At 36.7% G+C, this 14324-nt stretch overlaps 2 protein-coding genes across 3 annotated transcripts; both read left to right on the top strand.

The window, feature by feature from the left end:
• Positions 1-3390: 3390 nt before the first annotated feature.
• On the top strand, positions 3391-11060 carry LOC127254076 (flowering time control protein FPA). 2 transcript variants are annotated; one of them, XM_051278955.1, is made up of 3 exons: positions 3391-3777; positions 8306-9531; positions 9733-11055. In XM_051278955.1, the coding sequence occupies exons 1-3, from the start codon at positions 3472-3474 to the stop codon at positions 10847-10849; spliced, it is 2649 nt and encodes an 882-aa protein (XP_051134912.1). In that variant the 5' UTR covers positions 3391-3471; the 3' UTR covers positions 10850-11055. The 2 variants fall into 2 exon arrangements, with proteins under 2 accessions (XP_051134912.1, XP_051134911.1); XM_051278954.1 differs by lacking the exon at positions 3391-3777 and adding an exon at positions 4672-6295 and having other exon boundaries at positions 8293-9531; positions 9733-11060.
• Positions 11061-11170: 110 nt separating this feature from the next.
• On the top strand, positions 11171-13818 carry LOC127254077 (uncharacterized). Its single transcript, XM_051278956.1, has 4 exons — positions 11171-11500; positions 11660-11876; positions 12088-12403; positions 12573-13818. Exons 1-4 carry the CDS (start codon positions 11196-11198, stop codon positions 13052-13054), a joined length of 1320 nt encoding a protein of 439 aa, XP_051134913.1. The 5' UTR covers positions 11171-11195; the 3' UTR covers positions 13055-13818.
• Positions 13819-14324: the final 506 nt, after the last annotated feature.

Raw genomic sequence — 14324 nt, 5'->3', positions numbered from 1 at the left:
TCAATTTACTATCAATAATAATTTAATACTCAATAGTAAAATTTAATTTCAAAGTACAACTTGCAACTTAACGTGGGAATCCACAAAAGAAAAAGAAAAAAAATAATAAAAAATTCATTCACAATCGTTATTATTCGGGTGTATTTTGGGTAAAATTCCATCCGAGTCTAATAATCTGCAAATTAAGTTCGACAAGGTAAATCACATCAAGCGAACTTATACGGGGTTTGTGTTGTTTGATTTGTATTATTTTTTAGGTGAAATAAAATTTTACATGTTATTTATTTAATGATACGAAAGAATATATTTTTAATTAAAAATATAGTTAAAATTTTTAATTAGGAATTTTGAAAACTCAAACCAAACAAACATTTTGTTGTGTAGTTTTATTTGATGAGTATATTCACTTTATTCTCCGATGCTATTTCTCAATTGTCATTTAAAAAAATAATAATAATAAAGAACACAAAAAACTTTTTACAATGGTAAAAAAAATAAAAAATACTTATTACAAAAGGTTAAAAACGTTAAATATTTAATTTAAAATAATATATTCTATACTTTTAGGATAATTCTCTATATCACACACTAAAAATCAAGGCATTTAAAAACGCTGCTGCCATTGTGTTTGTGATATTTTTCAAAATTAATATCATGTTTAAATGTATTTAAAAAATATTTAAAATTTTGGATTGGTTTAAAAATGATATTGCCACAATATTTTTATGTCAAACTAATGTTAAAATATTATAAGCTATTGTTAAAATATTACCACAATATTTGTTTATATATGTCAAATTACTCACAAATATTGTTATAATTGTTATAATATAGCTATAAATGTATTATATGTTGTAATTAGAGTATTTCTTTAATATATTTATAACATTATTCATATTGTAATAATTGTATTTTATATTATTAGAAAAATTATCTATAAAAAGTGAAATTCATACCAATAGCAATACAACAATACGAAGAAAATATATATTCTCTGAACAAAATACTTTTAAATTATTTCATTAACAAAGAGAAAATAATGAAACAATTTAATCTAGTCATTGTAATATTTGTAATGACTGGCACTCGTGCTGCCCGAATGTTCACATGCGACATGCCTGTCCGATTGTTTCATGGGTTGTTCTGCTGACGGTATCGGTTTTGTCTGTAAAAGTTGCGTAAAAGCATGTTGCAAATCATGTGGAGCTTGCCCACCATCCAAACTGCTCGATAATTATAATATCGGTATGTAACTATAAATGTATCATAAGAAATTAAAATTCGTGTAGCTTCAATGGAGGCTAGCCGGTGGAAATAAATGTATTTTGATATAAGGATTGTTGAAGAAAACGTAATTTATATTCTACACAGTTGTGGTTGAATAATCATTTTTACTTTTATTGTGATTATTATCTGAAATTAAAAGAATTACGTAATAACTTTTTTTTTAAGAATTTAGAACTATGATGAAGTTGTACAACAAAAAAAATGTATGATTAGGACACAACTACTTATTTCCTTTCACAAGTTTTTGATTGTTAAAATGTTTTAATCGATGAGGGATCGTCTGATGTTTAAAAATTCTGTGTTGTTTACTATAATCAATTAAGTCTATCGTGTAAAAATATTGACATTACTTTCAAAAGAAGTTGAGTAGACAAAGTTCAACTCTACTAGTATTCTGTAATAACATTAAATATTACGGCTTATGGACATTCATGTCTTTGATAATACTTCTTGTCACGTTAATTAATCACAATTTTATTGAAATACAAATTCTTTTTTTTTTTTTTTTTATGTAGGACAAAATTCCAATATTTTATAGTTAATTACTCTCTAATTAACATAGTTAGTCCATATTACAATTTTGTGCCACAAATTAATTATTTTCAAGTCAAAAAAAAAAAAAAAATCAATTATTTCTCTTATTCGACCAAATGTATTTTTATTCATCAAAGTTTTCAAACATATTGCATCTTCAAGGTTTACAATACCCTTGAAAAATTATGAAAATATTAAAGAAACTAAAAACAATATAAGTATAAAATTCTATATATAAATTATATAAATATATAACATTAATTTTTTAAATTATTGATTTAAATAGATTTGAGATGTGGCCAAATTTGGAGAAAATTTTTAATTTTTATTTCAAATTTGCAATCCACTCAAGATGATTCAATTAAAGTTTGAATTTTAAAATATATAATACGTCCTTAGTATAAAATTTAATAATAATAAGACAACAATCACATTAGCCATTAATCAAAATTTCCTTTTTTTTAAAAAAAAAAAAAAATTCAACTAAATATCAAAATATCATTATTTTTTACCTTTTCATATTAATTTTACTTTAATGTCAAAGAGAAAATAGATATTATACTATTTTGTTATACTTATATATTTATAAAATATCAATTTATTTTAATTTATATATAAAAATAAAATAAAAAACTTACTGCAGATCAAATATTTTATAATTTTTTAATAATATTTATAAAAAAGTATTTTAATTTGAAGGATTAAAATACAAATAAAATTAAGGTAAACTACATATAATTCATGCTCAATTTTACAAAATTATGCCAAATGTCTAGTACTTTCAACTTTGGCGACAAACTTTTCATCATCCGTCCTTATTTAACAGCGTTTCAGTTATAAGCGAAGAATTTTAGAATCTCTATATTTCTAAACTACGAAAATTAAAAATATATTCATTCATCTTGTTTTAATTTCAACAAAGGTAAAAATTCTTATGTGTTTGTTTGAAAGATTTTAGAGAATTTGTACTATTCTTCCAAAATTTTTAAATCAAACGTCTATTTTTTATGTTTTATATTACACTAAAAATTAATTTTACATTCAAAATATCACATTAATACTTATTTATATCACATCATACAACTATTTCAATTTAAATATTTCACTATTCAAATCCTAATCCAAAATCCAACCCCCCAAACAAAAAAACAAAAAAATAAATAGGAAGGAGGGACGAGGCTATCAGGATAATAAATGGGATTGGGAAGCAGCGTTAAAAGTTGACGGCTCGCATTAGCAATTGCACTTTGCACCACCCAACCACACCCGCCCACCCACTTTCGTTTGGATAATTGGGTTTGGATAATACCGATTCGAACCCTTCTCCCCTTTCTCATCTCAAACCTAATCATCATCGTAGCCGCCGTCGCCGATACTACCGCCGTCGCCGCATCTTTAACACCTTCTCGATTCTTCTTCCTCGCCACGCCTTCCCCTCAAACCCCACAATCAATCAACTTCAATCCTGCTGTTTCGATTCAATTAACAACTTCAATTGTGTCCGAGAATCTCCGTTGACGTTGCGTGAGAGCCGATTTCTCGAAATATTCGGGGATCAGCTGCCGATAACCTAGAGGCTGCTGGGCTCTGCTCGGATCCAGAACTTCGGGGGCAGTTGTAGTCGCCGTCGGTTCTGGTGAAAAAAGAACAATGGATGGAAGGGGCCGATCTCGCAGGGATTACCCTTCAAGATCGGAAGAGAAATCGCGCGGTGATCGTGGGAACAATCCCCCGTCGAGGCACCTCTGGGTTGGAAATCTGTCCCACAGTTTAACCGAAAGAGCCTTCGTCCACCACTTCCTGCAGTTTGGGGAACTCGAGAGCGTTGCGTTTCAGCCAGGTCGGAGCTATGCTTTTGTTAATTACAGAAACGAAGACGATGCTTTTGCTGCGATTAAAGAACTTCAGGGCTTTGCTCTTGGAGGCAATCCGCTTAGGATTGAGTTTGCGAAGGCGGTTAGTGTTGTTAATCTTTGTCTAACTCTTTTATTGCTACTTCTATGGAATTCATGGTTTTTTAAATCTCTGGGTAGTGATGAAAGAGATAATAAATACATACAGCTTCACTGCACATCATGGAACCATTCCCCCAAATGTCAGTTAAAATCAAGCGAAGCTGTTGACTTCCACTTGCAACTTGAACAAGATCTTAAAGTTTATCATGTTAGAATTGCAAATAGTGCCATTTCTCACCACTGGCACCTTGACTTTCCATGGAAACATGCTATCTAATTCTAGATGTATGGTTCAAGTTCTTCAACCGCTTCAAAATGCCATTCATTTCCTCATCTTACAATATGCCTGAGGTGGATAATCGTAGTACTTGAAAACATTTCAGAGAAATGTTCAGTTCACAGCTGCATATACACGTTTCTACCCAAGCTATCTTTTCTCGGCACCTTAAGAAGGACCATTTTTTTTTTCCTAGCTAAACTCCAATTCGAATCAAAAGCTTTAACATGGTTCGCCTGATGTTGAAGGAAAATTGAATTCCATGATCCACTAGGCAATGCAAATTATAGTTTTAGGCTGAAGAATTCAAGTATTAGCTTTAATTGGCATACAATTGATTAGTGGACCTCCTGATTAGTGAATCCTTTCCTCCAATCAGATAGTGCTGAATAGACCTTCCTTGTGCATAAAGCGAACTTTTTACTAACGGTATTGCTTGACAGTAACATTCTGATGACAATTATTTGCTGCTCATATACATTACTCTATGATCACTTAGGACCATAATTCGAATCAAATTAGCGTTCTCCTTTTTCCCTTTCGTTTTTGAAAACTTGTGAAGTTTCTTCCCTTATTCTTTCCTACTTGTTGCCTTATCCTTTAGTGTTGATATTGGCATGGACTAGCTACATCAATTAACCATTGTGAAGTGGATGCTGCCTGTTCAACAGATTGGGGTCTACACAGAAGTAATTGCTGCACAAGAAATAATCACATCAAGCAAAATAATTACATAAATATTTGGAACTTGAAACCAATAGTTGTGTAAAATTAAATCATGATCTATAATATTATTCAAGCCCCATTGCAACCGGACTTCTTATAGCCATATGGTTCTTTTCACATTTGGGTACCAATAGAAGTGTTGTCGTCCACCAAGCACCTCTGTACCATATCTTTTATGGCATGCCTTCAAAAGACATTGTGTTAGGGTGGTGAAGCATGACCGTGTGCATTCAGCTTGATAGAATGGTGAATCATTATAAATAGGGTTTTCTTTATCCTTAACTGGAAAAGAAATTCTCACCTAATGGTTGCTCAAGGGATCAAAGTGCTGATTTAAATCTGTGCACCTAATGGAAATGAGAGATAGGATTATAGGAATACTAAATCTGATTTGAACTGCCTTGATTGAGTGTCTCGTTATTCCTGGATCACGCTCATATTCGGTTAGCAGTCAGTGTGTACATGAACTATCAACTGCATCATAACGAATTTTAACTGAGAGATCGTTCCTGTTTCATAAATCCAGTACTTGTAATCAACAGCATTTTCCAGTTCGTGTGTTGGTTCTAAATGCAATCTGCAGTTTGATTTCCATCCACTGCTTTCATCCTTGAATGAGGGTCTTTTCTATCGGATCAATTCCCATTGTTTGGAGGCCATCATTCTTCTGATCTCTTGTTGCAACTTGGGCTGTGTATAAGTTTGTCAGAATCGATAATATGTAGTTCCATTGAGGTGATATGAAGACAATATATTATCAGCAATTATTCTGCAGCCCTACAACTAATACTGTTCATAACCAAATTAAGCATTTCATCATAATTGACATTAGGATTACCAGTCCTTTTTTATCTAATGACAATACATGAAAACTGTAACTGTGCTTAATGATCCAATTTGTGTGACCTCGTTCTCAAGTTTTCCACTTGCAACCCCATATCCCGTCTCTATACCCAACAGAAAGATAGTGAGAAAGCTCAACAGTTCATTAAAGCTGATGAGTATGCATGAAATAGGAAACAAATTATTAGGGGACGCTTACATTTCAAAGTTAGATTTTACTTAACCTAAACTTTATTATCCACATTTGTAGCTCATTTACTTTGTGAGAATGATCATTTCGAAACCTTTACTCTGACACTTCCAACTTACACGAGCATTAAGTCACACTTGATCAGTTCACAGATATTGACAATCCTCAAAGAGGTGCATATGCAATCTCACATATTGTACATCATTTAAAGCAATTTCATTAGCTGGTATGCATGGTTGTTATTGTTGGATGAATAACCTGAAGGCTTAGTGCCAATTATCATCTCAAGTGATTTAGGAATAACCATATAGCACTGGGAAGCATGTTTTATCAGGTTTTTGTGTGTGAAGCCTAGGCTTTATGTGTTAGCAATATATTTCATTGCGAGTAAGTATCTATTTCTCTTGAGGCTGCTATTAAAGATCCAACCTACAATTGATTGGCAACATGGATGCATCCTTACTTTGTTGGATTCTTCAACTTGTAAGCCAGTTCTTTTTTACACTTCTTTAACAAGTTACAATAGACAATTGCTTAATTTTCTGAGCTTCAATGCATTGAAGTGGTCTTGTGTTTGTGAGAGGAAGATGCATCTTCTCTGTTGCATCTTCAACTTCATCTAATATATATATATATATATATATGTTGCTATAAAAATTAGAAACCATTATTTTTGTGTATCACATCAACTTCAAAATAGTGGACCTCAATCTATATCTGATATTTTTGTAGCTTTGATATTGACAACGTATTTGAATACACTGGTTCTGAACTCCTTTATCTAAAGTTGACAGTTTTTGTGAACTTAAACTAAAATTAGTTGATCTAAGCAGTGAAAAAGGTTTTAACAGAAAGCTGAACATTTCCACTCTATCAAAAGATGCTCCATTCAGCGAAGTGTGATGTGCCTTTTGACTTTTTCTGTTTGTTAGTACTTAATTCTTTCCACTGAATTAAATTAATGGCTGCAAGACATTTAGGATTCATTCATTTATACAAATGTTTGTATATTGATATGGACTAACTTGTATTTTAAGTGGAATGAGTAGTTATGACTTTGATTTATTCTTTTGTTGTGGCTTGGAAATGATGAGCATTTGAATTTTTAGATGCTTTTACACACATGCTTATGCTTAAAAAATTTGTGTCCACAATGTCTTGCTCATGAAAGATGTGTTACTCTCCATTTGCTTTTGAAGAAATGAGATAGAACATCAGCTACTGTCAATGCTTCTTCTGATGGGATCTGTCCATTTTAATGTTGTTAGTTCTCTACAAATTGCTACAAGATTTTTACCATTCTTCTAGCCTGTCTTTACTCTTTACATACATTGAACCTTTCAATGATGAAAAAGCCATGTGTTGTGGTTTTTCGAATGTTTTGGAGATGTTTTTGTTGGACACTTAACTAGGGATGGAAATAGGCCAGGTCAGACTTTGGCTAAATAGGCATTTTAAAAATATCTGGTCTAAGCCTGAGTCTACAAGCCTATTTAAAAAACTACATAATATTTTTATTTATTTATCTGCAAATGTAGTTAGAAATAAAAAATAAATAAAGTATAAACAATTATTTAATATATACAAAAGGTAAAAATTCTATTTTTTATAATAAATTTATAATTAAAATTATTTAATAAATATTATTATTAGATAGAAAGTTATTTTTAGTATATAATTATAAAAAATATTTTTATAAAAAAATAATAATATTAAATAGGCTGACCTGTTAATTAAAAAGATTTTTTTTTAAGCCTAAGTCTGTTCTATTTAAATAAAAAAGCTTTAAAATTTTTTTTGACCTGACCCTTTTTAGTAAATAGATCACGCCAGGCTAGGCCTTATGTAGGCCAGGCCGTAGGCCCCTGATAGGCGGCCTGGCCTATTCCCATCCCTACACTTAACCCAACAAGTTATGCATGCTTATGGAATGTGTTTTGGTATGCTTTTCAATTAATTTTGCGACGTTCACTTGATATGTGTTTCAACAATTTTAGGATTTAAAATGGGTTTGGTTCTGTTGCTGGGCACTCTCTTTCTTTTGTTTACATATTATTTCTTAAACCGTAACATCTGTGTTAGCCAGCTAATACTGCTTATGAAAAGTTGTTCATTTTTACTTGCTTTGACAAGTTGTCTTTCCAATCTCTTCTAAGTGCATTAGACACAGCTATATTTTCTAACCCTAAACTGTGATGCTGGTCATATTTAAAGAAAACATTGGGACTCAGGTAGATGCCACCTATGCTGTTTAATACATTAGAAGAGAAACCCTATGTAAAGGGAAAATTTTGGTGTTTGTCTCTGTTGTCGAGTTGGATGGGCAGTGTTAGAAGCCTTCTGGCACTATTGAATATTTTATAAGCTTATATTCGTGCTGCGGGTTTGTGGATGTGGAAGTGGCATTGGCTTGGTTTGGAGACGATACATTGTCTTTTGATGTCAATCAACAATATTCAAATAACCACAATCTTATGCAGTTCCATTTTACAGGAAAAATCTTTAGCATCCGCGCGGAACTTGCACTTTGAAAGACGGGATGAACACTCCAAGGCAAGAGGTTCGCCACTCTCCCCTAGGGATGCTAGAGATCACCGACCTAGCCCTGAGACTTCACATATGAAGAAATCCAAGATGAGCGACAAAGATGCAGATCCCAGTGAAGTGTTATGGATTGGATTTCCTGCTCAGTTAAAAGTGGATGAATTTGTGCTAAGAAAGGCTTTCTCCCCATTTGGAGAAATTGAGAAAATAACCACATTTCCTGGTCGCACTTATGCCTTTGTTCGATTTAGAAAGGTGATGGCAGCGTGCAGGGCTAAAGAAACACTGCAGGGAAAATTGTTTGGAAATCCTCGCGTACATATATGTTTTGCTAAGAGTGATTCAGGGACATCCAATCGGGAAAGAAGTTCAATAAATGGCCCTCCTTCACCACATGTAGGATCATATGAACGTGCTGGATCTTTTGAGCGTTTCCAACATGATAGGAACTTCGGGATTATGCCTGAGGATCCTGGTCTTAGATCCCCTTACACCTCTAATCTGGATCCTGGTGATCGCAATATTATAGGTAGGGATAATAATTTATGGTCTGGTAGCAATGATGCCCTTGAACGTAGGAGATACCTGGGGCAAGGACCCGATATGCGATTACCTGGAAATGTCTATGAACATCCTGATAGTCCTCTAAGAAACTATGGTGGTGCCCGCATGCGCGAATTCTCCCCTCCCAGTTTTCCTCGACAGGGTCCAATCTATGACGATCCATGGGGTTTGCCTGAAGACGTTTCCCTATTGCCTGGTTCGAAGAAACTAAAAACAAGTTCATTCCCTCCCGAGAATGATTTACCAGAATATCCATTCTCAGATCTGGATAAAGCAAAGCATATCCTCCCCCATGACATTCCCCAATCTGAGAGCCATGAAAAAATGTATGATTCCAGAAATTCTGGATATAGACCAGTTCCCGAGCGTCTATCGAGCATAACTCCAGCACAAGTACACGGGGAAAGGGATGATCACTGGAGTGCCTTGCGCGATGATTACCAGGCTGGTTCGATGCCCCCGCTTCCTGTTGATCGAAGACGATTGAGCCCTGAAAGAAGAGAATCGTCTTCAAAAGAAGTGTGGAAATGGGAGGGTGTTATAGCTAAGGGCGGAAATCCTATTTGTCGGGCTCGCTGCTTTCCAGTTGGAAAACCTCCAGACATGGTTCTGTAAGTGTGGTTTTGTTATAATGTCTTGCATACAATTTTCCATTTCAAGCTTCCATTGAATCTTTTCCTAGCTATATGGTAGATGTGCTCTTGTTTGTATTAGGATTCTCAGAGTTTAGCATAATTTACAAATCTTCTATTCTTGCCTTCTTTTGTCTATTGCCCCGACAGCTACTCATGAAAACATTTCCAATGCTGCAGACCTGAATATCTAGACTGCACGGCAAGGACAACCTTAGACATGCTCTCAAAGCATTACTATCAAGCAGTTAGTGCTTGGGTTGTCTTTTTTGTCCCTGCAAACGATCCGGACATTTCATACTACAATGAGTTCATGAACTATCTTGGCGACAGGCAGCGTGCTGCAGTTGCAAAGCTGAACGAGGCGACCACCTTATTCCTTGTCCCTCCATCCGATTTCTCCGAGAAAGTTCTTAAAGTTCCGGGGAAACTCAGCATCTCAGGTGTTGTCTTAAGATTAGATACCCCAGGTTCCAGCTTTGGATCCCTCCCACAGCAATACGGCAGAGAACCTACTTTCCAGAGTGATTTACAGTACCAGAAGCCGATCTCACCTCAAGGGCATTACTTGTCGCATCAACAGTTTGTTAATGATGACAAATCTGTGAATTTGTCTTCTGGTTCTGTGTCTGCAATGCAGCCCGGAACTGCACAGGGGCACGATTATGCTCGGCAACCAAACTGGTCGGCCCATGATATGCAGACCTCAAATGTGGCTGTTAAAACTTCTGCTACCGTGCAGCCGCCATCAAACCTCCCGCCACCTCCCTCCATGGATCACCCCTACTCTGCAATGGCAAGTCGGAACTACACACCTGATAATACTCAGATGAGTGGAAACAGTAAGTTTTCAGTTTCGGAAAGGCCTTCTATGCCTGCATCCACGCCTCTTGCAAGTTTCCCGGCGGAGCAAGTGGCTCAGCTGGCATCCTCCCTTCTCGGGCAACAGGGGCAACTCGTCGGCATGGCAGGTTCTGCAGAGTATGCACCATTGGGAAACATCAACCAATCCAGTTACCCGTACAACATGGCGCCCCCTAATTATGAAATGCAGAATGATCACCAGGTGCCTTCTGAATTCGCACAACAGCAGCAGCAGTACAGTCAAGTGCAGCAGCAGCTACCGCCGCCTCCGCCACCACCTCAAATGAACCAACAGTTCCAGAATGGCGGCGGCGGGCAGGATGACGGTGAGGGAGATCCGCAGAAACGGCTGCAGGCGACGCTGCAGCTGGCAGCTGCACTGCTTCAGCAGATTCAGCAAGGCAAAGGGACTCAGAAATCACATGATGGATGATGATGATGGAGATCTTGAAAATCTTATCTGCACTGCACTTATTGAAAGAGTGATTTTAGATTATTATTATTATTATTATTGATAAATAGATAGTTCAGGCAGTCCTTGGAATTGAATTGAATGGAAATGGTGGTGTTTGTTTATGCCTAAACTTTTCTGGTTATGTTATATGCTGTGATTTGGTAGTAGCACAAGTGTTCATCGGGGATTTCTCATAATTGTCATTTCTTATTCATGGAATCGAAGCGCGATTTTATTTATTTATGTATAAAGTGTCGTTTGCTTCGATCTGTTAAAATATAACAATATACGACTATTAACAAAAAGGTAAGAACTTTGAATCACGATGCTTTCCCGGCGGAGCCGATCCCAATCGGGCGTCGTAATTGGGCTGATTCGGCGATGGTTATCCACCAAGACGACGGTGATGAGCTTCGGAGATGGATCTCAGGGTGCGCTAGGCCTGGAAGGTTCCCCGGTAGGCTTTGGCTGCGACGCTTATGAGCCAACTCCTGTCCCAGACCTACCCCCCGACGTCTGCCGCATCGCCGCCGGTCACTACCACTCCCTCGCCGTCACTTCTCAGGGGCATGTTTGGGCTTGGGGCCGTAACAATGAGTCCCAACTTGGGCGACGGGAGATCTCCCAAAGGTTTTTCCCAAAAAACACTATCTGATTGGTAAAGCAAGTGTTTAGGGATTTAGGGCTTTTAAGAATAATTTCTGAATTCTTATCAATTTGCTGTTGCAACTAGATACATATATCATAATGCTTCTTCTGGTTTACATTTACATTTTCTTTTTTGTTTAGGGAGTCATGGAGCAAACCTCAAAGAGTGGAAGGATTGGATACAGTGATGGTTCGAGATGCATTTGCATCTGGTGTGGCATCGGCTGCCGTAGGAGACGATGGCAGTTTGTGGGTATGGGGAAAATCCAAGCGTGGACAATTAGGTCTCGGACAAAACATCACTGAGGCTGTTTTACCAGCTAGAGTCGAAGCACTTGTTGGACACGAGATAGTTAAGGTGGTCTTCGTTCATCTTTAAGGTAGTAATGTTTAAGGTGTACTTGTAGCAAATCCAATATAAAAATCAATCACTTGAGGTGATACACACCTATTGCTATGTAAAGTCCTAATTCGACAAACTAGCTTCTTGAATTGCAATTTAACTTATTGAACTGTCCATTCAGCAATGGAGATTCAAACTCCTTACGTTCGATTTTATTGTGTTGCAGGTCTCACTAGGGTGGGGACACACTCTTGCCTTGACAAAGAGTGGGAAATTGTTTGGGTGGGGTTATTATGCTGATGGTAGATTGGGGAAGATCAGTACATTGTTGGAGGCTTCTCCATTGGATTCAGTTACCCAAAAGGTAAATTCATACCGGAATTCTAAGTCAATGATCGAATCAGCTGAGAAATTAGTTGTAGAAGCAATCGAGAAGGAAAAGGACATGCCGATCATTTGGGAACCTACTTTGATAGAAGAACTGGGAAATGTTGAAGTTGTGGATGTTGCCTGTGGCCTCGACCATTCCTTAGTTCTATGCCGTAAGTCATTACAGCCATCCATTTGTTTTATACAGACGAAATTGCGCTTTTAATTGGAATGGCTTTTATGTTAGTAGCAGAATTCGATTTTTGGGATCATTTAAGATTGATGGAATAGTGTTGTAGAAAATGTTTTTAGTTATAAGCTAATGGGGTGATCGACATTTAGGTAATGGCACTCTTTTAAGTGGAGGGAGCAATGCATACGGCCAGTTAGGCAGAGTAGACGAAGATTTAGGACTGTATCCTGTGGATGTAGATGCAACAGCCATGTCGCCTATTGTTATAGCATCTGGGCTCGGGCACTCGTTGGCAGTTGGCGAAGGAAAAGATGGATCGAGTGTTTTGACAACATGGGGATGGAATGGAAATCATCAGCTTGGGAGAGAGGGTCCGGAGAATGTACCCGGGGTTGTGTATGGTGGTCTGGCTGATGAAGAGCCGGTTTCTGTTTGTGGTGGACGGGTGCATTCAGTCGCTGTGACGAAAAATGGTGAGGCGTGGGCTTGGGGGTGTGGCAGGAATGGCCGGCTCGGGTTGGGTAGCTCGGCGGATGAAGCTGAACCTGCATTGATCGAACATTTGGAGGGTTCGGAGGTTTTACAAGCTGCTGCAGGTTTTGATCATAGTCTTGTTCTTGTTTCTGATTGATCAACGCTCATATATGTATGAGAGTATGATCAACATAAGTTATACAGGTAATCAACATATATTTATATATGTCGCAACATATTCATAATACAATATATATTATATTAGCATATGTTATATTATAACTCGAGCATATATTATATTATGTGTAAATATATGTTGGTTACGTGCATGACATATGTTGATCCGATCAAATTCGAACTATGTCGACTTGCCAGATGAACGCAAGATCCGCATGTATATTCATATATATTTATATATTGTGTTTTCTGCATCATCCTTTGAAAAATTCGGTTTAATTGAAGATCAAAAGTTGTTTCAAATTATTTTTTATTTTCAATTCCTCGTTAATTATCTTTCTATCCAAATTCGTTTCTGTAATTCGTAACAAATGCAGCTTTGACTCTTTCAAGTGCAGTGCATATTTTTATCCACTTTAGGATAAGCTTTGGTTGACCAATAAAAGCTAATAATGTTTCCACGACTTCTTTTCTCATCATCATGAAACAAAATAAGTAAATTGATAATACAAGTTGCTGCCGACCAACTGTTAATCGCCGGCGCCGGCGAATTATCAACTCTCAGCACCATCAGCAGTAATAATATTACATACTTTTATATACCTAATTATTTTGGCAAATTAATCAATCAACCTCCACAGCCACCGCAGCCACCACAGCCGCCGCATCCTCCTCCATCTCCCCCACCGCAGCAGCAGCCTTGGGAGGCGCTGGAACCCGCCGCCCCGCCGCCATTATTGCGGTCGGGATTAGCAGCGTCCGCCACAGCTACGGTAGCCGCTGTTGCAGCCAAGGCGGCGCCCCCTCCGGCTAGCAGTACCATGTTCCCGTCCTTTATTCCGTTGCCCGTTGACTTTGCAATTTTCCGGTCGTAGCCGTACGGCGCCGCCGTAGCAGCAGGCGGCGGAGGTCTGGCGTTTACGAGGGAGGGTGGGTCGTTGTATTTTCCCTCTCCGCGGCCTCTGGTCCGCAGACAGCAAAACATTTATGAGTTAGTGAGGTTTCAATTAAGGTTATGTATGTATGCCTATTTATAGATGCAACTCCAAATATATATATATAGATAGAAAGATTATGGTGTTAACAATACAAGAAATATAATGACACTATAAATAGACAATATATAATATTATAATACATACAATATATGATTGAAAGTGACAATAATATATATCTCACATATATATATGTATATATGTATATATTAATGAATTATAGAAAAGTTCAAATACTATCCAGTAGAGCTAAAA

The sequence above is a fragment of the Andrographis paniculata genome, unplaced genomic scaffold, assembly GCF_009805555.1.
Source record: "Andrographis paniculata isolate CXL003 unplaced genomic scaffold, ASM980555v1 Contig52END, whole genome shotgun sequence".
NCBI lineage: Eukaryota > Viridiplantae > Streptophyta > Magnoliopsida > Lamiales > Acanthaceae > Andrographis > Andrographis paniculata.
Note: the sequence above shows the minus strand (reverse complement) of the source record. Positions and strands in the feature narration are given on the sequence as shown.